The sequence below is a fragment of the Pithys albifrons genome, chromosome 6 (assembly GCF_047495875.1).
Source record: "Pithys albifrons albifrons isolate INPA30051 chromosome 6, PitAlb_v1, whole genome shotgun sequence".
NCBI classification, from domain to species: domain Eukaryota; kingdom Metazoa; phylum Chordata; class Aves; order Passeriformes; family Thamnophilidae; genus Pithys; species Pithys albifrons.
Genome location: NC_092463.1, coordinates 18,639,187 through 18,664,683, shown reverse-complemented (window position 1 = coordinate 18,664,683; position 25,497 = coordinate 18,639,187). Strand labels below are relative to the sequence as shown.

The following is a 25,497-nucleotide window of genomic DNA, read 5'->3' as shown; positions in this document are numbered from 1 at the left end:
GCCCTGCTTTACAGCAGCAGTGTGAGCTACATAACCTGTTATGACTTTGGAAAACAGTTCTAATTTGAAAAGAAAATCTCCAGAGAAGTTCAAAGGACACCTCAGAACAGCTTCGAATATGAACCAAAATGCTGAGATGAAGTTCAACTGGCTTTCGACTACAAAAACATTAAAATGTGGCTATGCCACATTCATCTACATCCTGGCAACTATTTTCTCTGATATGCCAATAACATAGGAGATGCCAAAGAAGCCTAGTTATAGAGAAGAGTTTCTTAACTGGTTTAAACCAAGCACAATTTTTAAGAATAAACATGTCCTCCTCTGGAGGACACAATTTCTGTCTGCTGTCACAATTTCTATCTGCAAAAAAATTTAAGTCAGATTTAATGGTGTCTTATTTAGTACTTCATTTTCTTCCGTATCCCTGAGTTACATGGGCACACAGGAATGCATGCACATTTTAATGAGAGTATAATAGATGTGTTCTTGACACATGTAATAAAAATGTTGCTTTCACAGGATTCAGCACAGAATTAGATGGATACCAGATATATTTACACATTCATAAACTCAGCATCTGGCTTTAAATTTGAAACATGAGGTGATCAAAAATGACACTGCCTATTCGATCTCCCATTTTAGTGGCTCCATCCAAGGAAGACAACAAAGTACTTTCAGCCCAAGTAAAAAGGCTCATGAATGTGTATCTGAAGGTAAGTATCAATATGTTTCCCCCAGATCATCATAATATGATGGGAAGTTTTTTTAAAAGAAAAAATAATGCATGCTTCAAACATTAAATAGTCAAACATCTAAAACTTCCCACAATATCTTCCTTATGTTTGCATTAAACCCAGAAGTTTTGTTAGAGTTATAAAGTAATCTTATGCATTCCAGTTTCACTGAGAAAATTCATGAGCAAATCATCCTCCCTACAGCTCTTGCAAGATCCTACATTAGATTATCACCGCTTCTACATCCTTCCTATAGCACTAATTAATAAGTCAGCATTCCTTCCTGAAGTAATGTAGAAATATGACATTTTGTCAAGTGTATGAAGTGTCAGAACAGAACCCTGGAGCACCAAGGCTCAAAAATGTCTGTGAGGTGTTAGCAAAGTTCACTACAGCTTCCCTGAACTGAACACTAAAAGTAGGTGGATCCACCTTTATAATGGATCATAAAGGACTGGGGGATGAAGGGACTCCATTGGCCATAATTGTTTTAGAGTTCTAGCAGAAGCCTCATTAATTTCAGTTTAACTGGATAGAGTATTCTAGGCTTTTGTTTTCCCTCCCCAAATCCCCTTCTGAAATGTCCACACATCAGAAGTTAACATCAGAAGGCTTCCTGACTGAAGAGTTGGGAAAGGCAGGAAAATAAGCATCCCACAAGTGAATAACCTATAATCTTGCATTCACTTCAAGGCTCTGGCTCATCTCCAGCAGAAGTTCCTGGGGAATGTGGATATCTGGCATTGGCTTCCAATCTCAAAATCTTCCCACAGACTGGTCAAAGTGATTTCAGATGCTGGCTGCTTGGGTTTAGAAAGCAGGGCTGTGTCTGAAGTCACAGCAAAGATAACAGGTATGTCAGAGGAACAGCAGAGACAATCAGTGTATTAAGCTATCAGCAATATGAACTTCTCATGAATTTGTCACAAACAAAAAATACATGCAGGTTTATGGATGAAGGGAATTGAATTGTCCAACAGGAAGGGAGTGGTTGCTATATTCATGAGGGAAGTAACGAAACATGGAAGTTTCTGCCTATGTGTAACCAAAAAATTATTAAACCATCAAAATTTTGCATTATGAGGACATGGCAAATTATTTCCACTACTTGATTTGTTATTCCATCCCTCTCCCCACTCCCGTTCTTCATCTCTCTGCAATGGGTTTTGTAGAGAGCATCCATTTAATCAGCACAATGAATGCTGAATTTTTGTAAATGGGCATTCAAAAAGCTGGTGCTGGTTTAGAAAGTCTGGCTTTTAGAGCAAAAATCCCAGTAGATAATGATCCTATCTGCCTTTGTGTTTGTGCAGCATCTTTGCATAATGTGGGCTAATTAACAGGTGACATTATAGCTGTGATCAACAAATGGGAAAAAAATCCTGCCTGCAGGCTACGATTACATATGGGGCAGAACACTGGTATCCCTGTGGCGTTGTTCTGGTTTGAGGCATAAGGTTAGCAAGCATTGCTGTCTGGGGACCACAGGATACATACAGCCATGGATCAAGAAAACTGCTATTAGTGCTGATGTGTTTTACACCAGTTTGGCCCTAGTCCTTCTGCATATCCCCAAAGCACACAAATTGAGCAGTGAAAGTCATCGCAAGTCTGCACACAGAGGGAATTTCACCCTACTGTTTGTACAACATTTTGCTGCAACCTGCCACTGAAGTGAGAAGCATTGCTATTGTATTTATTGTTGGTGAAAGCAAAGCTTGATGCACTGTTTGGAAAACACAGAGTGCCGTTGAGCATAGAGCTTTTCACTGCAGCAGCACCTCATGGGTTAAATCTAATACTGTTTTCCCTGAAGTGGATCCTCTAATGCAGCATTAGTGCTGCTGACTTCAGCAACATGTCAGCCCTCTGCTGCAAATGCAGTCATCAGCAGGAAGGCATTCGATGGAGTATGAAAGACAGACAGGTAAAGGCACAAAGGGCAATATACAATAAACAAAATAGATTGAATGTGCTGTTACAACACAAGTAGCACTGATTTCTCCCAATTGCTCCTTTCCCTGAGTAGGGCAGGAACAAGGGAGGAGTACGTTAGGTTACAAAACTGCAGGAGAAATAAAGCCACTGATTGTTTCCTATTATAGGGTCATGCTAGCGAAATAGAGTAAAAGTTTGAGAAGTAATTATATCTGACCATTGCTTTGCTATCCCTGGCAGCAGATTTGGGAAATATATCATACCAAAAGGGTTCTGCAATTTCTGTACCATTTGTCATATATTCCCATCTAGTGCTGAAAATAATGATTCTCAGAAAGTTTTCACAAAAATCTACATAATTCTGCTGCATCAGTTATAATTGAAACATACCAATTAATATTTCTTGGAATACCCCAACTCTTAATTAATCTGGAACATAGCTGTTATGAGAAAACAAAATGCCACTGTTTTATAATGTGGCTTTCATTCTTCATTAGAAAACTATAGTTTAGGCAAAAAAATAAAATATCTTCAACAGCCTAAATTGGAACACAGAAGACATTAGGAAATCAGTGTGGTCTGAGTTAAGATGTCTCTGTAGAAAGAGCTGCCCAGCTATGAAAGTCTTCACACATCGTGATGCTGGTTGCACTGCAGATCAACAGAGCTAGGGAGCTTAGGCATCTTCTCTCTTCCCAGAGAACTTCTTTAGTGGCAGACAAGACCATTACCTATGGCGTAAGTAAGCAGAAAGAATTTTCGATTCCACTGAATGACACCATTAGTCCCATCTGATAGCATTTTTTTTCCAAAGAATAAATCTCATGGGAGTCTTCTCCAGTTTCTACTGTCCATACTACAAGAATAATGCTGCTCCCATTTAGCTGTGCAGCAAGTGCCTGACAAAAACAACTACATGGCTGTCTGGTCTTCATGACAGTGTATTTTGCTTAGGTAGCAAGGTGATGGTAGCAGGGTAGCTACAGTGGTGGTCTTTGTGGAAGGTCGAGGGCTGCCCCATTCTGGACACAGCTACTTCCTGCTGACCTCAACAAACCCACCACAGGACACAGATGAACCCATCAGTGAAGCTGGCAGCATTTCTGTGAAAGCTTACTTTAGAAAGGGAAAACTAATGTGCAGACAGTAAGGAATGAGATAAAAAGTATGAGAAACAATCCTGAAGACACAAAGATCAGTGAAAGAGAAAGAGGTGCTCCAGTAGCTTGGAGATATTCTCCTGCAGCCTGCATTGCAAGAGTACATGGTGATACAGGTATTTCCCTGGAGCTCATGGAGACAACTACACCAGAGTAGATATCCACAATGCAGCATGTGGAAGGTTCCAGTCCATGGCAGGCTGATATGTCCTGAAGTACTGCTGCCTGTGGAAAGGCCATGCTGGAGCAGGTTTATCCTAAGGGACTGCAGCTTATATTATTGACCCACGCTGGAGCAAGGAAAAAGTGTAATGAGAAATGTACAGTCTAGAGCAGCTAAACCTACCATAAACCCCATTCCTTATCCCCCCTGCACCATGTGGAGTGAGGAGGAGGAAGAAGAGTCAGGAATGAAGCAGTGAAGTTTGGCTAGAAAAAAGTAAAGCAGTAGGAACGTATTTTAACCTTCACCTTTGTTTCTCACCACCCAAATCTCTTTGAATTGGCAATAAATTAAATAAATTGTTCTCAAATCAAGTCTTATTTGCCTGTAATGGCAACTTCTAACTGATCTCCCTGGCTTTATCTCCATGCACAAACTTTTCCAATCTTATTTCCTCCCCTTCTCCTGTTGAGGAGGAGGAGTAAGAGAGCACCTGGGTGGGCATCAGGTAGCCGGCCAAGGTCAACCCACCACAGACAGTTTGCACAGAGGCAATAAACATAAGGACACAACCTAGACTATATTGTTCAGCAGTGCTTTTCCTTTAAGTCTCCCCAGGTGCTTGCATATGGATTTTGGTGAAAAACTCATCAGTCTATTACAATCACTCCCTAAGAATACCAATGTATAGATCAGGACTTAAACTACAGTGATGATCATGAGTTAGCTACAGACAGAGCAAACATCCTTCCAACTACAATGCCTTTTTGTAACTCTACTGAAGCTGGGTCAACTGGGAACAAAAACATCATTTGTCTTGTTGAGTGGATTTGATTCTTTTCACTTTTTATCACCTTTCATTCTAATTTTCCCTTTTCACACTAAGTATTTTATTTCACTCACTTTCTGCACACATTTAAGGAAATGGATGTCAGCAGCATGCATTTTCACATAAAGCTAAATGTTAAATTGATTAATATTTCATGTTGTCAGGAAGTGCACACATGCTTAACCAATGAAGGAAAAGAAGCAATACAATGTGATTTTTGAAATCATACGAAAATCACGATTTTCTTGTAGATGCCAAATGGCTTGAAATCGGGTGCTGAATAAACCTGACTGGTTGGATTACTTTTTAATCTAGTTGTAATCAGTTTAACAAGTGTGCAAAAGATTTAAAAAATGTATGCAATTACCATTCCCCTGAGCTATGTCATGTCCCTTTGCTTTGTGAGGCTGTTGAAAGACTCTGCTATTTCATAATTTCAATTTAGCAATTCTGAACCTAGTCTCCCCAAAGAGATAGAAAAATAGTATGTACTAGCTAATTTAATTTTAGAAGTATAGTGAAAAAGAGAAGAAGGTCTCAATACCATTTTCATACTTATTGTATTTCTGAAAGACAGTGCCATTTCTACTTGTCCATAATTTAAAGCACACAAGAATGGCAGTTCAAGCATCCATGTCACAGGAGCTTTCAAAGCAATGAAAGGAAAAACTGACAATGGCTGCCTAGGAAAAATAAAAAGTCTGAAGGGCTAAATCTCAGTGTTCTTAAGCATATAAATTGCAGAAAATTTCACTATGCCAACAAATTCATTACTTCACAGAGAATAAATACATCAGAACAGGGGTACTAGCATTAGGAATGTTTAGAGAAGAAGCATCATTGCCTTGAATATATTACAAATAGCAATAATTGCCATATGTCATTGTCTTTTAAATAATTCTGGAAAAATCTGATGCTGGACAACAATAATTTTCCTTAATCTTTCATGGGAAGAATTAAAAAATATTTTTACTCTCCTTCTTACAGATTGATCCAACTTTCATTAAGATTTGCAATGAACCAGGTAAAAGTCAAGAAAGCTGAGTTGCTTCATTAGCACAGTGCTGAGCTTCTGCTTATAGGCCTAGCCACTCAGCAGGACATATTTGGTTCAAAACAGTGCTGTACCAGATAGGTACAAATTCAGAATTTCCCTGGGCTAGCCTAGCTCAGACAGCAGTGTTCCACTCTTGTCTAATACAGCCATGTAGATATAGCCTAGACGAAAAAAGAAATAGCTTAACCAAGATCATACAATGAGTGGCAAGGCTGGAGTACAAATTTACTCCATTGCATCCAGACTTGCGTGTTTTAAAACCTATCAAAAAGAGTCACTCCTATTTTGGTTATCTATATGTTATTTCTTTACATTTATGTCCATCTTTGGCTTCAGCATAACCCTTCATATGACTACATATAGTTAGCAACCAGTGACAATGAAGGCATGTTTTTCTTTCCTCAGAGTAATAGACAAAGGAAACAAACTCTGAATGGCATGGCAAAGGCTGCTCTAGTCAACATCTTTCACTGCCTCACTTACGACCAAAATATTGAACTGTGACTAAATATTGACATGCTTCATTAGAACTTAGGTTTAAATACACAGGAATATAGAGGAGAGAATGAGTTAAAAAACTACAGCAGTCAGACACTGGATCTGTATTTAAAGAATTCCTTCAACCAGTTTTGACTTATCTCTTATCTTGGTTTGAACCACAGTAAAGCAAATTTCACAATATATTCAAATGTCATTTGTCCATGAAACAAAATAATTGTCAATGTGGTCAACTTTTTAAGATCCTATATCAATTTTTATTGCAGCTTTCCAAAGTTTTCTTGATATAGATGAAAATGCTGTTTTAGACTAAATGTGAAAAGGTGAAGTGTAGTTTCACAAATGAAAATAAGACACTGAATAACTAAAGACAACGATGAATTCTTCCCTAGATCCCTCAAGAATAGGGCAAGAATTAACTCATTAGTTTGCACCAACGAAGTAGGAGATTATATATTAGAAAAAAGTTTAGCTACAAGGATAGCAAAGCATGAGAACACCCATCAATATATTGAAATGTCTTTCACTGGAAGTATTTAGGAACAGGGCATAAAATTATCTGCCAGAAATTATTTATCAGTGTTTTTCATGTGTCTTGCACACCTCTATGGACTCAGGAAGAAAAAACACCAGTGAAGGTAACAGAAAAAATCAGCTTAATCTTGTTGTAGTCAACATCCAGGATGTGTAAAAAAACCCTGGTGAAATATTAAGTGTATATATATTAAAAAAAATTTCAAAATCATTCATTTGCTAGTTCCAACTTCCAGCAGGAAATTGCTCTTGAAATCCTTTCCCTCCCCTTCCATGTAAGATAGTCAGTCACACCTCAACATTCCATTTTCCATCAGTTGTGCCAAGTCTGTAATATTCATTCATTATTACCTAAATATCTCAAAGCATTTCACAAATAACAGATAAACCCCTGTGACACTCAGGAAAAACAACGCTGCTTGTGTTCACAGTTTCTCTCATGTAAACACTGCCCCAGAGATCTTAGCAAATTAATTAAATTTAAGACCAAATTCAAAAGCTGATTAAACAAGGTCTTTGTCATATGTGCATCAAGCAGGTACAATGATTTGTCATCAATATATTAACAAATTTTCAAGTTCTTTTGGGGGACATGCTCTTTTCCACTATACATTGCAAAATGCCAGTCTGTCTGTTCTGAGGTTAATAGACAGCCATAAATCAGACTCCTTTCTTTTGTTGGTTATAAAGGAAAATTATGATAACCATGTGTAAGTTCCTCTTGATGATTATTTACAAGAACTTCCAGATTCTGATCTGGCCTGTCTACTGTCAGAACTGCAGTCTGAGCATGCCCATGAGCCTAAAATGGACTGCCCAAAAGTTACTCTCTTGCTCCCGCTACTGAGGTTATGCAAATGGCAGGAAAACAACAGGAAGACCAATGCTGGCTTGAGCAGTTATTGCCAGACTTTATCCACTGACGTTAAAAAAATCTCTGCAAAAGTCACAGTCATGGGATGCTGGGATGCTTTCCCCTCCCTCCTCCCTCTCCCAGGCACTGCACTTTTCTAATGCATACATGACAGCTCACTGGTCAAAAGAATGGATGTGCTAAGGCAGGACATGAACTCCAGGAATAGCTGAAAGCATTAGGGCTTTTTTCTAGTTTGGCTTTGGGACAGCAGCCCTCAGGGGAGTTCCTAGCTAACACTTACTGGCATTAGCATGAAGATGCACTGCTATTGACACCATTTGTAGCACTACTTACAGAGCTGCCAAGTCCAGACGAATACTTGAGGGAGGTTTGTCTTGTGCTGGAGTGAGATTGTACACTCACTGCTGGAGGGCAGTTCGAATTTTGTTTCCCTTGCTTTGCTTTCTCTCTCTCCTGACCTCTTCCACTCTGCCCTCCTCCAAATTCCTCCATCTGCTCTTGTCCCTCACTTCTCTCCAACTGTGCTGGCAGCGTGGGAGGCAGCATACCCGTAACTCTGTGTTCAGCTCCTCTTCTTGGCGCTACCCTTCCTGTTACCTCTGACACTTGAGCCCATATTCATGTGTGACAGGACTCATTAATGAACTTCAGGTATGGTAAAACAAAAAATAGAGTAGAAGAGCATTACAGTGAGAAGCAGGAAAAGTTGAAGGGAGAAGAGAAGTGATTGACAGGGACAAGTCCCATATATGGAACCCTCCTGATTCAACACTGGTGACTGTGTTTGTTCCAACACACTCACTGGCAGCAGTACTATCATCAGCTTTATGAAGCTATTTATAGAGAAACTGAATAAAGAGAAACCTATGAAAAACTCTCACCTTTGTCTTTGTGAAGAAAGACAAAAACCAATAGATCACTGCTAAAACCTGCTTCCCTGGCAATAGACAAGTATTTCTTGCTCTTGCTAAAATTGGGGGTTCTAGTTCATGCAGGTCTCTGCTCTGTCAAGAACTAAATAGGAAGCAAGTGCTCCAGTAACATTTAGAAAGAGTCTAAATCTCCCATCACGGGATTTCAATGCATTCTGCTTCAAAGTACTCATAGGATGATGTAGGCTCAGGGTTTTTGCTGTTATCTTCCAAATATCCTATCTCAAGGATTCAGAAAAGAAATTCAGCCAATTTTCTCATGGCCAGACCAACTAGTGAAGGAAACCTAAGTCCTGCAATCCAGCATAAGAAGGCCTGTGTAAAAAGAGAACATTCTTATTGAAAGAAACGTAGTGGTAAAACAGCAAGTGAAGGAGACAACAAAGCGCAGATTCATGCTGGCCTTCCTAGCAGGAAACAATTTAATCTACATTTGAAATGTGATTAATGCTGGCTGTCTGCCAGGAGTACAGCCTAACAGTGGAGTGAAGGAATTTCTTGGTCACCTCAGTCATGCAAGGGGACTTCAGCAGCACCACTACCTATAGTATATAGACTGGAACTGTGAAACATCAATATATCACCCAGGTGGGGGTGTACAATATCCCCTAGAGGACTTTCTTGGGTTACTAGCCAAGTAACATATGAGTAAGGCCAGAAAGACATACTCAACATAATCTCTAATCCCAAAATAACAATGGTATAAGCACTAATTGTTCCTCTTCAAAGACATCTTGTGGCATCTTTACAGATGTATCTGCACATTACTGCCCATACCTAAAGAGATCATACTGATGCTCCTCTGTAAAAACAAGAAATAAGAATTTTTGCACCAGTCTAGCAGTGAATTCCCTAATCTGACTAATGATTAGGATATATCAAAAATATTTTGAATTCAAGCAAATCACATTAAGGATCTTCCATTTCAGTTAGGTGATAATTTCTCATCTTTTCTGTGCAACAGCAATAAAAGTGGATCTTTCATCAGGTGATAATGGTGAGAAATTGGGTGAGAAACACATCACTTGGGCTATTTTTCAGTTCAGTGAAGCTATACTATTTGCATAACCTGAGGATTCAATCTATTTAGTGGTCTTAAATTCTCATACATGTTAACACTCAGTTAAAGTAAATGAAGGCTTTCCAATACTTTAAACCCCTATTCTGGAACAGGATGAAACATACTTGTAAGACAGCTACTACAAAATTACTCTGTGCAGAAAAGATCTTTCATGAGGAAGAGAAAGTTTCTGTTTGAAATGCACTTGTTCAGCATAGCCATTTTTATTTTCTCTTATCCTAAATTCTTTATAGCATACACATTTTTCTTTTACACTTTCAGTGTGGAAGTTTCACCAGTAAAGCTGCCACAGTCAGAAGTTACTTACCTGTTGAGTCTGCATGTATGACAATTACTAGAAATTGGCTGTAAGGCAGAGGTATCAGTTAAGCAAAAGAAAGTAGGTTAAAGAGACATCAGACTCATGATGCTGCTCGTGACAGCAGCACTAGGAGGTTGGTTTGGTATGCAGGGCTCCAGGTCACTGCCAGGTTGATCCTGGCTGCACAAAGCTGGCTTGGTGATTGCTATATAGCATATAATTTAGGGTATCTTAGATGATAAGGAGTCTGGTACAACAACAGAATTACATAAAAATTATTCTCAACTTTTATTCAGTTAACAGTGCAGAGACACAGTTGCAATTTGAACTACGATAAAACTCTATAGCAACATAAGACCAGCATCTACTGGTACGGTATGGCTTCTAGCACCTCACAGTACTACCAAGTGAGACATTATGGGATATCCTAATTGGCCTTAGGCTGTTGATTCAGAAGGGTGGAGGTCTCCCTTAGGTCCATTATCAAATATACCAGGCCTATACAAATATCTCAGGTACCTTGAAGTCTCTGAACTGTCAGCAGATGCCTACTTTTAGAAAACTGAATCAACTAAAAATGTCTGGTAGCAATGAGAAATTCAAGTCATAAGGTTACATATCAGTATATCACTGTAACCCAATCTTGGACTCTGTTTCTTATAAAGGGAAATTAGGATGGCGCCTGCAGCATCATGAAGACCTGGTTCTGCTGTTTCTGATGTTGTCATGACTGCTGCTACACAAGGCCTCTGCTCAGTGCTTTCTTGTGCAATCCATACTTAGCAGTCTCAACATTTAAATAATCAGTGATGGATCTGAGTCAGCCTAAAAGAATGTCTTGAGATCTGTGCTTCCTTCATTTCAACTGTGAGCTTCTGCAGTACCATTTCTTTCATAATTCTTTCATCAATGAGGTTTTTCCCACATAGTAGCTAGTGACTGCCTTTTGTTTCTTTAAAATGAAAAACTGAAATTTGAGAGGATAAAAGCCCTGGAAAAGCCGTCAGTATGAGTTTTCTGTTTTCAAATCATACTGGTATTATTATATTACAGTATCAAGTAGGAGAGAAATAATACAACCATCCTTCAAAAACGTATAACTGAATTTTCAGAAACTCAGTGCCACAAGTTTAAGGTGTCAAAATCCAAAATCCTCATCCACAAAAGTCAGTAGAATGTTAGTTTTTTTCTTCCTAGGGAAGAAAAGATGAGTCAGTCCTGCTGAGATATGAACATATGGCTCTAACAAATCTAGGTACTCAAAGCCTGATGCTTAAAGCACTGTGAGGATCCTGTAGATAGTGACACCAAAATAACTTGTGTTTCTTTCTAAGAAGATGTTTTAGGGTGTTATCTTTTGTTATTCCCTACTAGTTAAACAGTCTATTGTCTTCAGAAAAAAAAATGGTTGCACAGTCATGCATAATCTATGGATTATCAGAAAAAGAACTGAAGCCATTTAAAGATCTATTGCATGTATCTATTTGGGACAGAATGAAGGAACAAATGGAAGAGACATAAGTTTGTTTCTCCAGTGAAAGACTAGCCAAATAAACGAATCATCATTTATGAAAGATACTTACTTCATGAGATAAAAATACTTTGTAATGTGTCTATGAGGTTATTTATACTGTGATTTAGTTTTGCTCACAGAGAAAAACCCTGATACATACCTGAGGAACCAAGAGAGAACGTAAAGATACTTCAGGAACTTTTTAAATATGACCTAGGTTATATGCTTACTTCTAAAAGGTAGAAAGAACATCATGTGCTTAAAACAGTGAATTCTAGTTGAAGGCTGCCAAATTTATTTTCATGTCCACACTTTTTTTTCCAGAGCATTTTAAGCCTTACTACAGGTACACTCTGTTCATTCTGCATTTTCTGCACCTCTGGCAGCAGATCTGATCCTGTCACACTTTGGACTCACTCTTTTGTAATCTACATTTCCTGAAGCAGCTTTGCTTTTTCTTTCCTTGTTAGGTCTTTATTTCTTTTCAAATGTCAAAATTCAAATAGCAAACTCAAACAAAAGGCTAGACTTAGCTATGTGAGGCTTTAAAAAAAAAATCTGAACCCACACCCAGACTTTGTGACTGATCACTACTCCTATTCAGGACTCCAGATCTGAGGAGCAACAAGTTTCAATCCCTTTCATACATGTTAGATTTCATCCCCCTTGTCACAACTCCAGCTTTCAGCAGGATGTTCCCTTTCCATTTTAAAATCAGGAAAATAAAATTAAGCAAAGCTTCTATATTCTCTGCCAACGTTTTTGCCCCCGTTGTGCAGGTTTTGATAACAAATTCTATCACCCTGGCCTTCATTCCAACTTCCAACACAAACAGATACCCACACTGAAATTTCTACCCTAACCTCAGAATCATACGAGTGTTCTCCTATGCTTGTATTTTGGGACAACTGGATAACACATCATAACACATGCATTAGGGACACTTTTACAATAGTAAGATTTGCAATAGTGTAAGAATTGTATTAACAATTACAGACAAAGAAGAAACCTGAATTCTTGGTCTCAGCATTCCCAAACCAAGGACCCAGTCACCAAACCGGTAAGAGATTCACAGTTCAATTTTGAAATATAGTTTTGTTTAAATAATCTGAGTTGATGTTTGATTGTGTGAAAAGTAGCCCAGAAAGTATGTTTGCAGAATAATAATGGTCCATGGACTAAAAAAGAGTGGCATTACCACCCTGAAGTACAAGGGTGTAGGATATATGCTGTTCTCACCTGTTGTTTTACCACATCGGGGTAACCAATGATAACTGCATGACACGTTATTTATGAAAGTCAGCAAGTTCATCTTCCTTTATAGATGAAATGTTTATCCTATATATGCTTTAAAGACAAACATCAAAAGTGTAACCAATGTCCCAGAAACTGAAATACAAGCAGCCTCTGTCTTACAAAAGCCAGGTCACAGAATGTTTTCAATTCCTTTCAGAAAACAAAGACCAGAGATATTCCTATAAAAAAGGTATTGGAAAAGGCAGTATTTAGCCTTTTGCTGAATGTCACTTCTTTTACATAAAATTTCAATTACAAAAAGAGACAACTATTCAGCATTCATATTCTCTGCTTCAATTTTGCTGTTACATTGAGATTATTACTAAATAAAGTTTAAGCATTCCCATCACTCTGAATTCTGTAATACTCTACCTGTTGAACACTAATCTGTTGTTGCCCATGTCTTATCCTGACCTCCTCATTTTTTCCTCCTCATTTCACTCCAGGTGCTTACCCTTTTTTGAGCACAAAATCCAGGGCCTCTGTTTCCCCAGTGATTCCAAGCACTCCCTTACCTTTAACTCAGTAAAGCCTGCAGCAACAAAGCAGTTCTTTTAAATGAAGAACGCATTTTGCTCACACTAGAATGAGTGGTAAAATTCCTAGCTCTGGATTAAATCAAAAGACTAAGAATTAAACTGTATCACCATCTGTATGCACTTTTCTGTCTGAAGCTATTATAGTCCACACAGTAACTACATAAATCCACATAAATGCCAAAACCTGAACTAAAGTCTAACCAATTATAACTGGCATCATATATCTTTATCCCAAAAGCAAACTCCATCACTTTAGGTAGCATCAGTTTTCAAGAGTTGCCCAGGGGGCTTTTCCATCCAAAAGCTGTTAACAGATTCCTCTTGCACATATATGGCAAAAAAGAGCATTGATATTCTTCCCTGAAATAATAACTCTGTCCTAACCTCTTGTACTACTGATAATTCTACTGCTCTTCCTATCTTAGACTTACAGCTTCATATTGCCTTTGATTTTTTCATTCTTTTCTCACAGTACAGATGGCATCTTAATGATACCCTACCCTTCACCTTTCTTATCCTGACTAGAGTTCAGTCCTTCTTCACTAAGAAAGCTGCTGTCCAGTCCTATACTCTGCAACTTTCTTACTACTAATTTTACTTTTCTGAATCCTTAGTTTTTACCATTTTCAGGGCATCCTAAAAACAACAATGATGAAAGTAATAGCTTTCTGCTGTCTTTTTTCCTCTCCTCCTAACTTATCTTTCTCTTACCACATTATGATCCACAGTACTCATATATCTCCCCTGTAAGCCTTTAGTAATGTTCTGGTTTCTTTATTTTTCTCTATTTTTTTTTCAGACTTCAAATTTTCCACCTTACTCTATTTGGCACTATTGCAACTACACCATGCACTTCCAGGACTGTCCTCCTTTTTATCCAATTTCTCTCTCCTGTCAAATGTCTCTTTAAAATAAACTCCTCAGTGTTATTCTACAACCCATGCTTACTAGGCACAGCAGTCTCAGTCTATCACATGGGTGGGTCAGTAGCCAATACAATTTTGTGATACAATCAGGGTCATTGACCATGACCATGTGTCACTTGCTGGCATCAGAGCCACTTTTTCACACATTATAGTGTCCCAGAACAGTCTTCATATACTAAGCTACTAAGAATTGACCTACTGATGCAGAAAGATATTTTCTAGCTCACAGAGGCACTCTACTGCTTTTCATATACCTTCTTGAAAAGAGAGGACAGAAATTAACACCTCTATTCTTCTCATCCATGCCTTTATAATCGTTTGCCTTCTGCATTGGTTTCTTTGAATAAAAGAACAGAAAAAGCAGGTACTACAGCAATTTGTAGCACTCCACCAGCAGCACCAGTTTAATTTGCACTGAGTAGCTGATGCTGACCATTTTTCAGTCACCAAGGGATGATACAATCCTGATACCTGCATGAAGGCATTTGAGACTCAACTCATTGTCCCACATATAGATGTCCAGTTCTGCTTGAGGTGAAGTGAGAAATCCCACAGCAGGTAACAGAGGACATATGGAAGATTTCAGGCCCTCTGGAGCAGCAGACGGGGAACATCAAAGGTGTTTAGATACTTCTAATGGGAAACTCAATTGTATCTTCAGTGTCTGTAAAGAAGTGATACTAGTTTTCTCTAGTTGTAAAGTGCAGAGACAACCTTCTTTCTTAATTAATGTGATCAGTGTATGATGACAGGCTGTTTTGCTCCCTCCTAATTGTTTTAGCATTTGATTGCAATACATACACTCTTTTTTCAATTGCAGATCTTAGATAGCTCTAAACAAGTAAATTATATTTCACAACATCCTTGTGCATTAGGGAAGTATTAATATTCCTGTTTGTCAGTCAAGGAAAAAGGGAGAAGAAGAAAGGGTAAGTGGCTTAATGAAGGTTAAACAGTAAGTCAGTAGCAAGATTTGAAGAGGAACTCCAGACTGAACCACAGTTTGAATTCCCCACAGGCCACTAACTCCCATGCTAAATGTAAGGATGGTGACAAATGAATTATTTTAGAGCTTCAAAGCACAGAAAGTCGCCTGATACACACAATGCCTTTGTGAAAGGATGAAGGAACTTGTATCAAAACCTTAGAGTTCCAAAACATGAGTGTAGAGATAAACATTGACCTGGAAATTCAGAAGGCTTTGACAATTCATATTACTCCAATGATAGGAGAAAATTGCAAGCACAAAGGATGGAACAAAACTGAGCTCCATCTGTTGCCTAAGAGCCTAAGTAAGACACCAATCCTTTCCTTGCAAAAGACGTCTCACCATCACCCTGCAAGACAGTCACACCTGGGAGTAATTTCTGAGCATATTTGAAACAGTCTCATCTACCTTTTTCTTCTACAAAGAAACATCAATTCTAAGCAGATAATTTTTAGGACAAAAGTTGATACTGTTGTAACATCCAGATGTCTCAGACAGGATGAGGGACACACTGTGGTTTAGGTACTGTATAAAAATACACATGCAAAGATATAATAAGCCAATTCAAGCACAGACAACAGGTGATCACAATAAACAGCACGAGGAATGCAAGAAAGGGGAGAGATAGGAACAATTACAAGAATTAATATCTTCATATGCTGCTATAAATCCAGCTTTATATTCTGAAAAGTATAGATGGGAATTTGTATGAGGAATGAAACAAAAAATCTGGTCTTTCACTAATTTCAGTTATTGCGTTACCTGAATTGCACCAAATGCAAGAAGCAAAAATCAGAGATAGGCAGATCGAATGTCTACTGATTGTGTACATACAGGCTGATTCCACCTGTAACATAAATGGCAAGCTGTTTTTTTCTAAAATGTAAGGCCAGGTAGTGTGATATCCTGCATCCTTACTCAGTGTGTCTGGTGCTCCCTAAAACATTCTTGAGGTGCTTGCTTAGTTATTTTTCTTACCCTATTTACTCACTGTATACAAATAATATGTTTTTAATCAATATATATGGAATTCTAAGGCATATTTCACATTGGATTATTAGGGACAAGTCCAAATGACTTTTGGAATGGATTTTAATCTGTTTATTAATGGGTTTCTGTAGTTTGATTGCCTGGGATAGTAGGGGATTTCACTGAAAGAATCTGGACCCTATACACTTCCAGATTTATGAAATATGTGCGTTATCTGGAAAACACACTTAGCATTTACATGTAACACACAGATATACTTTATACCCAACACACATGAAGATAATACATAAGATAATAAATTCACAGTCCTGTTTGTCCCAGTTTAATGGCTGAGAAATCAGTCTCCCATTAACTGTCTTTCAGATAAGATCCTTCATGACAATTCCATTCTTTAAAACCTCTTCTCTCCACCAAGTCTTTCTGTGGTATAGTGACCTGCACTAACATGAACTGAGAATACTAGTTTTATGCCAGATGAAAGTTACCAGCAGTTTCTAATCTATTTATCTGTGTAAATATTTATAGTTCAGTCAGCATTATGGAGTTAAGCATTAAATCATTTCAATAACTATCATTCTGACCTGGGTACAAACCAGCCACATCATCAATTCCAAACCAGTCCTGGCCTTTAGAAATGTGTATAATTTCTAGAAAATATTGCCTGGAATAATCAGATCTAAACAATCTTTGAGGTACCATAGCTCTCACTTATGTCCTGGGGCTGCTATCTTGCTTGTCAGGAGCTTTGGTTCATATATTTCAAGTATTGTTACCACAAGTAAGCACAATTCCTACTAGACAAAACCATGGAAACTGCATGTTCTCTGTCTGGTGACCAGAACAGGGCACAAACATACAATACAACCTGAAATGAGCCTCATACTGGAGTGTGAACACTGACTGGACCCAAGCAGTTCTGTTAATACTTAGGACTCTGCATCCTTGCACCACCAACTTTTTACATGTTGATCTTCATATCTGAGAAAAGCTACTTCAGTACTTAACTTCAAAGATACCAAATAGGATGTAAAATATAACATCATTCTTCACATGTATGTGCAGAAAACAGACTTTATACGTAACTGTAAATCAAATTCACTTGAGAGCTTTTAGTTATTTAGTGTAGATTATTGTTAATCTTTACACCTACATAAATATATTTTTGTTTCAAAAATAATAGAACTCTGATCTACCTTGTCTTCTACACACGCAACTAATTCTTCAGTCAGAATATGTGAGTACAATGTCAGTGTACTGTTCCTCTGTTGGTTAAAGGATTGGGCTTTAGGCAGCTTTTTCTTGCCATTTTGCCTCTTTTCCATTCTGTCAAATTTTATCTATTTCCTGAGTCTCATGGACAATTAGAAAACAACATTTCTTGGCTGTACATTAGCATCTTTTCTGCCTGCCTAACAAAGTCACCACACTGAGGGGAAGTAACCGGTAGGATTCTTCAGTTTTTAGCAGGCATTCCTCTTGGCAGAGAGGAAACATGCTGGGTTTGAGGTCTTTTAACCGCTACAGTAGTCTGTGGTTTTGTCACATCAGTAAATTGTGTCCAACCACCTGTTGGATCCATATGCTTTAAAGCTGATTGCCAAGCAAAGGCGCTGCACACTGAATGTCGTCAGTTCATCTTCCTGTGTGCCTTGTCAGAGAAAAGAAGGAAATAGCTTTTTGCATTAAAAGGCATTTTGCAACACCTAAAATGAATTGAAATGAAGCTGCAGCAAACACGTGTTCAGAAAAGCATCTAGGAAGAGCAACTTTCTAGAATTTTGACCCCAGGATAAGGCATTATCAAAATATTATTAAAATAATCAAATCTGTGTTAGCACTATACAGGTGTTCTTTGGGAAGCTGAGGGTGGAGGAGGCTAATGTGTCGATTTCAGCCTTCACATAATTAAAGATTTAGTAAGGCTTAAACTAAAGCTTAATTGTGTGTACTATTTAAATAGCATTTCAGATGTGCTCAGCAGATTGTTCTGCTGTATCCCTTCCACACCAAAAGAAACTGTTTCTAATGTTTCATTTTGTAAATGTGAGGGCATGGAGGGTGACAAGCAAATTGACCACTAAACCCAAACCTGTGGAAGAAAGATGAATAATCAAAGTCCGTGTTATCACTTCATACTTCCTGCAAGCACTGCTGTACAGAGTCTGGCTGCCGGCAGTTCTGCTGCAAACCCGAGCATATGGCTTCAAGTAGTTCTGCTTCTCTAACGATGCACAGAAATATGACACACCAGTACACAAATTATCAGCAGGGTTTATTCAGGCACTTCTGCAGGATGCAGATGAACCTCCTCCCCATGCTGGGAAAGGAGGGCATTTGATTATGGTTTATTTTCAAACACTAGTTGGACCATTTTATTGAAAACAACTGCACTGGTGTAAATCTTCCACCATCACACAAATACACTCCCCAAGGTTGATTCCAAACATACCTATATAGGTTACCAAACTACCCACTTTGTTGATCAGTTGTTAACAGGACAGAATTAAGAGTGTAAAGGTCCCTTTGGGCTCCATTATTTAATACGTCTTTTTATATGGTTCACACCAAGGGTTATATTGCAGCAGCTTTTTGCTCCTGCCAACAAACGTGCCATCAAGGAGCCCTAAGCAAGCAGTCACATCTGTGTCCACTCCTGTACCACCCATTTAGCAGAGACAATGATCACTAGAAACAACAAAGGAGCCACTGATAAAACAAACAATGCTGTGAGCCAGGGATCACTGCCATCCCAGGCAAGTTTGCCATGAAAATACTCAAGAAAAAGGGAGGGGAGGGGAGGGAAGGGAAGAGACTTATCAAATATAGAGCTGTAAAACTTACACCTTGAAGAGGTTTTACCACGCACCCACCCAACCCCACATCTGAGCAGCATTTTCTAATGCACTGCTAGAATTGAGCAAAAAAGACTGAGCAGTGCACATGGGAAGCAGACAAGCATCCAACACTTCCTCCCATTTGGAGTCACATATTCTCTGAGTCAACAGACACAAGGAATAATAATAATTTTTATTACTGCAGTAATGATAGTAATAGAGAATCACCAACCTTGAGGATCCCAGTTCACCTGTTTTCTTGGAGTCTCGATTGGAAATTTCATTGCTTCCTTTTTGCAAAGGGAGTAAAAAGAATTAAATAAATTCCCAATCTTCCTGTCTCGATGCTGCAGTCAAACAAATTAATTTCAAATTATAGGGAGCCTGCGCTGTTTGACTGAGGGGAACTGGTGGTTGCCAAGGAAAGAAATACACAAATAAATCGAAGAAGATGGGGAGGGGCGGGCAGGGGAGTGGAAGGGTTTGTACCGACGAAGTGAGGAGGGGTGCAGACACCTCAGCAGAGAGTAGGGTAGAAAGGATGCACTAAGGACTGGAGAGAATCTTGGGGAGCAGGAATGGAGCAGACTAAGATAGCCAGCAGGTCCAGGGTCTGCTGGCTCCAGGCGAGGCTCCGCAGCTGTGTCGCCCGGTCCACCTGCAGATGTCAGGATGGCGGGGGCCTCGCTGCAGCACGGCCCCTCTGCTGCGCCCACCCAAGGAAGCACCTGGGCTGGCGACACGCAGGCTTGCAAAGATCGGGGAGTCGGGCAGCCCCCCACACCCCCAGGGACACCTCCCACACACGCACACGCTCTCTAGCCTCAGCCACCTTCCAAAAATGAGCCCACCTCAGTTCAGCCCCGGGCACTAGAGGGGTAACAAAAGTCAGCCATGGGGTGTGAGCAGCGGCAGCGTGGCTGGGGCGAGGCAGGGGCGAGGCTGGGGACCACCCCGACTGAATGCAGCAGCAGCCTGGCTCGCCCAGGAGAGCCGGAGCAGGAAGGGGAGGAGGAGGAGGAGGGAGCCACCCTATAGCTTTGGAGGGAATTCACGGAGCCCCTCTCTACACTGGATTAAAAAGGGGGTGGGGAGAGGCTGTGAGTCCCTTTGTAAGAGGCGGTGGCGGGGTTCCTAGGGAGGGGCAGGCTCTGGCTCGTACTCACTGGGTATCCTTCCCGAGAGAGGGGGATGCAGGCTTGTTTGGCGGAGTTTGCAGCCGGAGACACGCTCGACTAAGCTACGAGCAGTAGCGGTGGCGGCGGCAGCACATGGCAGGAGTACGGCAGCATCCAGAACCTTTGCAGCACACGGGGAGGGGAAGGGCAGGAGGTCCTCCGAGCTCCCAGACTCTCGAGACCAGGACCGGGACCCTGAAAGCCAGGGGACCCCTGCTCCCCTTTCTGTCCCCAGTCTGCACTGTGGGCAGGGACAGACACTTCACGTCAAGGCAATGCCTGGCACAGCAGGGCTGTGAGATGTGGCCAAGCTGCGGCGAGGGGGTAGGAGGCTGGAGTCCTCTTAGAGCCCCCCTAAGCTCTCAGGGGGCTTCGGGGAAATGGAGGACACTTGTGCAATTACCAGGCGCTTGCCGCTTTCCAAGTCTGCATTCTTCCTCCTCTCTGTCCTTCTCCAGGCTTTCCCACAAACCCGAAACAGGCTAGTAACACCAGAAAGATCTCCAGTTCCAGTTACAATACATGCCCCAGCTCCCCTCCCTTAGCCAGGAAAACAAAACCCCAGCCTCTCTGGGGGCCTGAAGGAAAATTGTGTGAGGTTAACCCTGTCCTGCCTATTCTCTTCTACAGTGGAAATCAACACCTTGCGTGAAGGGGAGTGTTCAAGGGGGATGTTTTAGTGGAGAGATCCACAAATTTGTGTGGATCATGGTCAGATACCCATGTTAGAATCAGCCAGATCTACAGATCCTCTGAATTTTCAGGAAACGTGGTTGCGATCTAAACCTGGTGCCTGAAATAATTTATTCCCTGCTTCTTTTGCTCTGTACTTCATTTTGCTCAACAGCCCTTCTGCCTTCGTTTCCTATCTGTTGCTCAGATGTTAGCTAACCTTGTAAGATCAAAAGGAGAAATCTGCCCTGGTGAAGAAAAAAATATAAAAACAAAGCAGTCTGAAAAGTGTGGGTCTCCTCAGGAAACTCTTACTGTGGAGGGTGGCATACGCTTTTCACATCCACATTCTGAAGCTAAAACGGTGCTGGTTCCCAGTCTTTGTTCAACCCTAAACAGGAAGAGGAAAGCAGTATTTGTGAATCCACACTTTCATTTGGTGGTGGTGTAAAAGGTCCTATAAGGCACTGTGTAGTTTGAAGAAACTAGATGAAAGTAATGCAGCAAGTTTTCTTGTGGGGGAGGTTCTGGGTGTCTTTCCTTTCCCTAATCCAAGCACCCCTGGGGCTCTTGTTTTGTGCTGTACTGGAGGAGGCGGGAGAGGCTGCTCTAAGAGAGGACATGGTGAGAATGATAATGAGCCTGCTCAGTCAGATTTGAATTTGAGATGATTGTAATGATGACATCAGGAGTACAAGGTATTTCCTTTTCAAGCAAACCATGCTGCATTCTGAAGAGGCTTTGGGATTTCTGTTGACATTACTTCTGCAATCTGAGTGTATACAAAAATGAGGGTAGGCTTTGCTAATAGTGCTATGGAATCACTTGAATCATGGTTGCAGTAATCTAAAAGGCTTCAAAGAAGCCTCCTGAACCCTCAACAAGACCACTTATCAAATATGTATCAATAAAGAGCTATTCATGTATTTATACACACACATATAGAATGCATATGCATATAAATAACTTTTCCTTAGCATTCAAAAGTTTCCAGGTTACTGGCATCTTCCTCATACATTACTGGAAAAAACTACAATATAGACATATATTACTCAGTTGTGTCACTCTAATGCAAGCACTAGCTTGTCTTTGTGCCATAGCTATCAGCAGTTAACTGATAAAGTGTGTATTGTGCCACAGACACCTGTCCACTGAGAACTCATCTAAGATAATCAAACTAAAAAGTCCACTGAACAGCCAACAGCATTAAAGTCCTGTTAAGATATGCAGGAATTCAATGTCTAGAGATAAATTCTTCAAGTAGTTCATTACCAGAAAAATGTACTGATTTTTACAGTCTAGAGAAGAAGAATTTTCATAAGGATGTATTAATCCTTTATCATTAAAATGACATTTTAGAGATATCTCAATAGATTAGAATGACACGATACCATATTCCTGTTTCTTTTATCCCCTTAATGTTCTCATATTTGCAAAAAGTGTCTGCAAGTGCTACATAAATGTTTGCTCTAGCTATATGACTAAAAAATCTAGTGGCAAATCAATTGTGATCTGTCAGATACATAAATGCATGACATCACGTAATTATTTTACAATTTATTTTTACTGTGTTATGAGTGTGGAAAACTTGCTCAATTATTTCACTACCTCAGACCTGCAGTTTTATCTAGTAGGCCAATAGATTCCCGAAGTAACTCATTTAAAATCAATGGGGTTACTCCAGAGATAGATTTGGCACAATGAGTGCTTCTTTCACTGACAGCACAGCTGTTGCATAGAAATGTAACTATTATCCTATGCAAATAAAAGGCCTTTCACCCCTCAGCGATGTCAAATTCTTATGATAGGGAGAACTGGTGCCTCGAAGCTATAGTGTTTCAAACTGTTACTCTGTCAAATATATAAGCTAAGTGGATTCAGTAATGCTTAATATTTTAATGAAAGCTCAGCAAGAAAACAACAGCAACAAATCTAAATGTAGCATGATCAATCTATTTTAGTACCTGCATAAGAATTTTCAGGACTTGACTTTATATCAGTAGTTCATCACATTGGTCTTCCTAAATTCTTCCTTCTCAGGGCTTATTGTTCAGACTCAAATGTTCTCAGAGTTGGTGATAGTTGAGAATCATTGCCTTACTGGACAGGGCCTGTGACACAACACAATAGAAAAGAGGCTTTCTATTACAAGCAATCTCATTGAAAGAAAGGTAAAATACTAAGTGCCCTTTTACGGTTCATATGCCACGAGTGATTTAGAAGTTACTCTGATGTAATTCAAAGAAATCCATAGAAAAACAGATTAATAAATAGTTCTCATATGTTAAGGAGAACATTTAAAGCCTTCTCATGAGGATAACCTGAAGATCTTTCGCTCAAATAGTTTTCAGAAGGTTTAGTGTAGCTAGGAATCAGGAAGTTAACTAAGAATCAGGACTGTACAAGGAAAAGCAACCTACTATTTTTATTGTTTTCTATTGTATTTCTTACAACTTTTTAAGTCATAGCATGCAGTGCTGTGTTTTTGTTATGCTATAGATTAAACCACAGAACAGAAAATTTACTGATTGGCAGAAACAGTTTCAATGAAAACAGTGAGTCTACCTGAGGCAACTACACCTCAGTAATAACCTTTGCCAGGATGGTACCACAGCCTGTCTGCAGGTTCCTTTGGTCAGTGACACTAAACAGAATACACTATGGATCCTGCCTCTCATATCCTAACACGTGGATCATCTAAATGCCAGAACAGGAGAGGGGATATCTGATTCACAGTTTGTGACCATCTTCATCATCCTTAATTTTTTAATGGTACCCATTCCTTATTAGCCAGACTCCAGGATTCAGACAGCTGTTATATCAGTCCCCTTATACAACCAGCAAGGGCAACACTGGAGTAGCTACCTCACTTTTTTACTGTATCTGAAAAAGTACATACACATTATTAGTAAATAAATAAATAGTAGAACTTTTTTCCAGCAAAAGATTTGCCATGTAAAAACATACTAACCAAAGCTGCATAGTACTTATTTTGTGTGAGCCCACTTACATCTGTTTCATACTAGTTTAATTTGACTTCAGTACAATTACTACTGAATCATAGTCATGAGAGAATTACAATCTGGCTTGCAGTTCTTCCATGATGTCCCTGAAAGATCCTCATAAGATCAAAGGCTGATATCTGACAAAAATAGCAAACCTGATTAATAAAAACAAGCCACCAAATTAATTTTACAGCAGTACTATTCTTTCATGTCATTCTTCTAAGATTTCTTACTTGATAGATACATTGTGGTCTATCTTAGCCAATTGATAACTTTTCTCTATATTAAACAGGAAATTTAGGTGTTAGCTTTCAGAGATACCCACGTTTCTTTGCCAGTTTCTTCACACCAGTAGCAGAGCGACGAGGGAAAGGATACGGGCAGGAACCAACTCCGCCTGCTGAAGCTTTCAGGACCTTGGACAGGACACTCAGTCACGCTGCCGTCTGTTCCCCATTGGCCCCACGGCACTGGGTCCGGCTGCAGGAAAAGGGTGTGAGCACCGCTGAGGCATCAGCGTCCTGGCCCCGTGTGAGAGTCTGGCCTGCCAAGATGATGCAATGGCAGTGCAGTGGCAATGCAGACTTTGTAAAAGAACACATCAGAAGGCACGGGGGAAGAGTGGCCCACAAAATATGCAAAGAGGGAAAATAAGAGGCAGCAGATGAAGGGCCATCAGTATCAGAACCATAGTGACAGAAGTATGCTAGTGATGAGGTCAAAAGGGAACAGGAAAACCCCAATGCCTGTGATACGAATGAAAGATTGGAGAATAGATGGCTTTGACATGAGAAGCGTAAGGATAAATTGGTGGGACAGACTCATTGTCTTGAAGGCAGAATGAGGGAAAAATGAATGGATGGGTTTAATGCACTACAGAAATATATTGAACCACACTTGGACATGCAGGAGTCATTTAAGGAAAACTATAAAATTGCACTACTTGATTAGATCAAGGAAAATAGAGCCAAAGAACATAGTTTTATGTATATGCTTGTTCCTCTAATGTTCTTCTGTTTAAGGCCTACAGATGTAAGAAATAAACTTCAAAAGCTTTGCACTTAGAACACACGGGAATCTTGGGCAAGATGTCAGATTATTTATATTGCTGTCTAGCCTGCGTATTTTCTTCTTAATTAGTAGGGTTAGTGGAACTAATACAGCTACATGGAAAAATGCTTATCCTGTGCTCTGACCTTACCTCCCACAGACATGACAACAGTCTTTTGAGCCAGTAGGGCAGGGGCCGGGGTCATGCACACCAAAGATGTTAATGCTTGTCTCAGAAGCATTGTCTTACCACACATTTTACTGAAAACTTCCACATTTCTTAGAATCAAATGTGCCACTAACTGTAGCACTGTTTTTTGGTGTAGTATATTGTATCAGCAACCTATTCATGTGAGGATTACTGCAGCTCTAGAATAGTTAAAGTAGGGAGGAACAGCC

General features: G+C 39.7%; 1 protein-coding gene across 2 annotated transcripts in view; it reads right to left on the bottom strand.

The window, feature by feature from the left end:
- The window catches only part of KCNK10 (potassium two pore domain channel subfamily K member 10), an 86,315-nt gene extending 65,904 nt beyond the window's left edge, over nt 1-20,411 (bottom strand). The window contains exons 1-2 of one of the 2 annotated variants that reach the window (XM_071557706.1): nt 20,360-20,411; nt 19,426-19,483 (exon numbers count right to left, since the gene is read on the bottom strand). In XM_071557706.1, coding sequence (XP_071413807.1) covers nt 19,426-19,477 — 52 coding nt within the window. In that variant the 5' untranslated portion in view covers nt 19,478-19,483; nt 20,360-20,411. Of the gene's footprint in view, nt 1-19,425; nt 19,591-20,359 lie in introns of those variants that run through there. The other variant, XR_011698009.1, reaches the window with a different exon arrangement.
- Nucleotides 20,412-25,497: the final 5,086 nt, after the last annotated feature.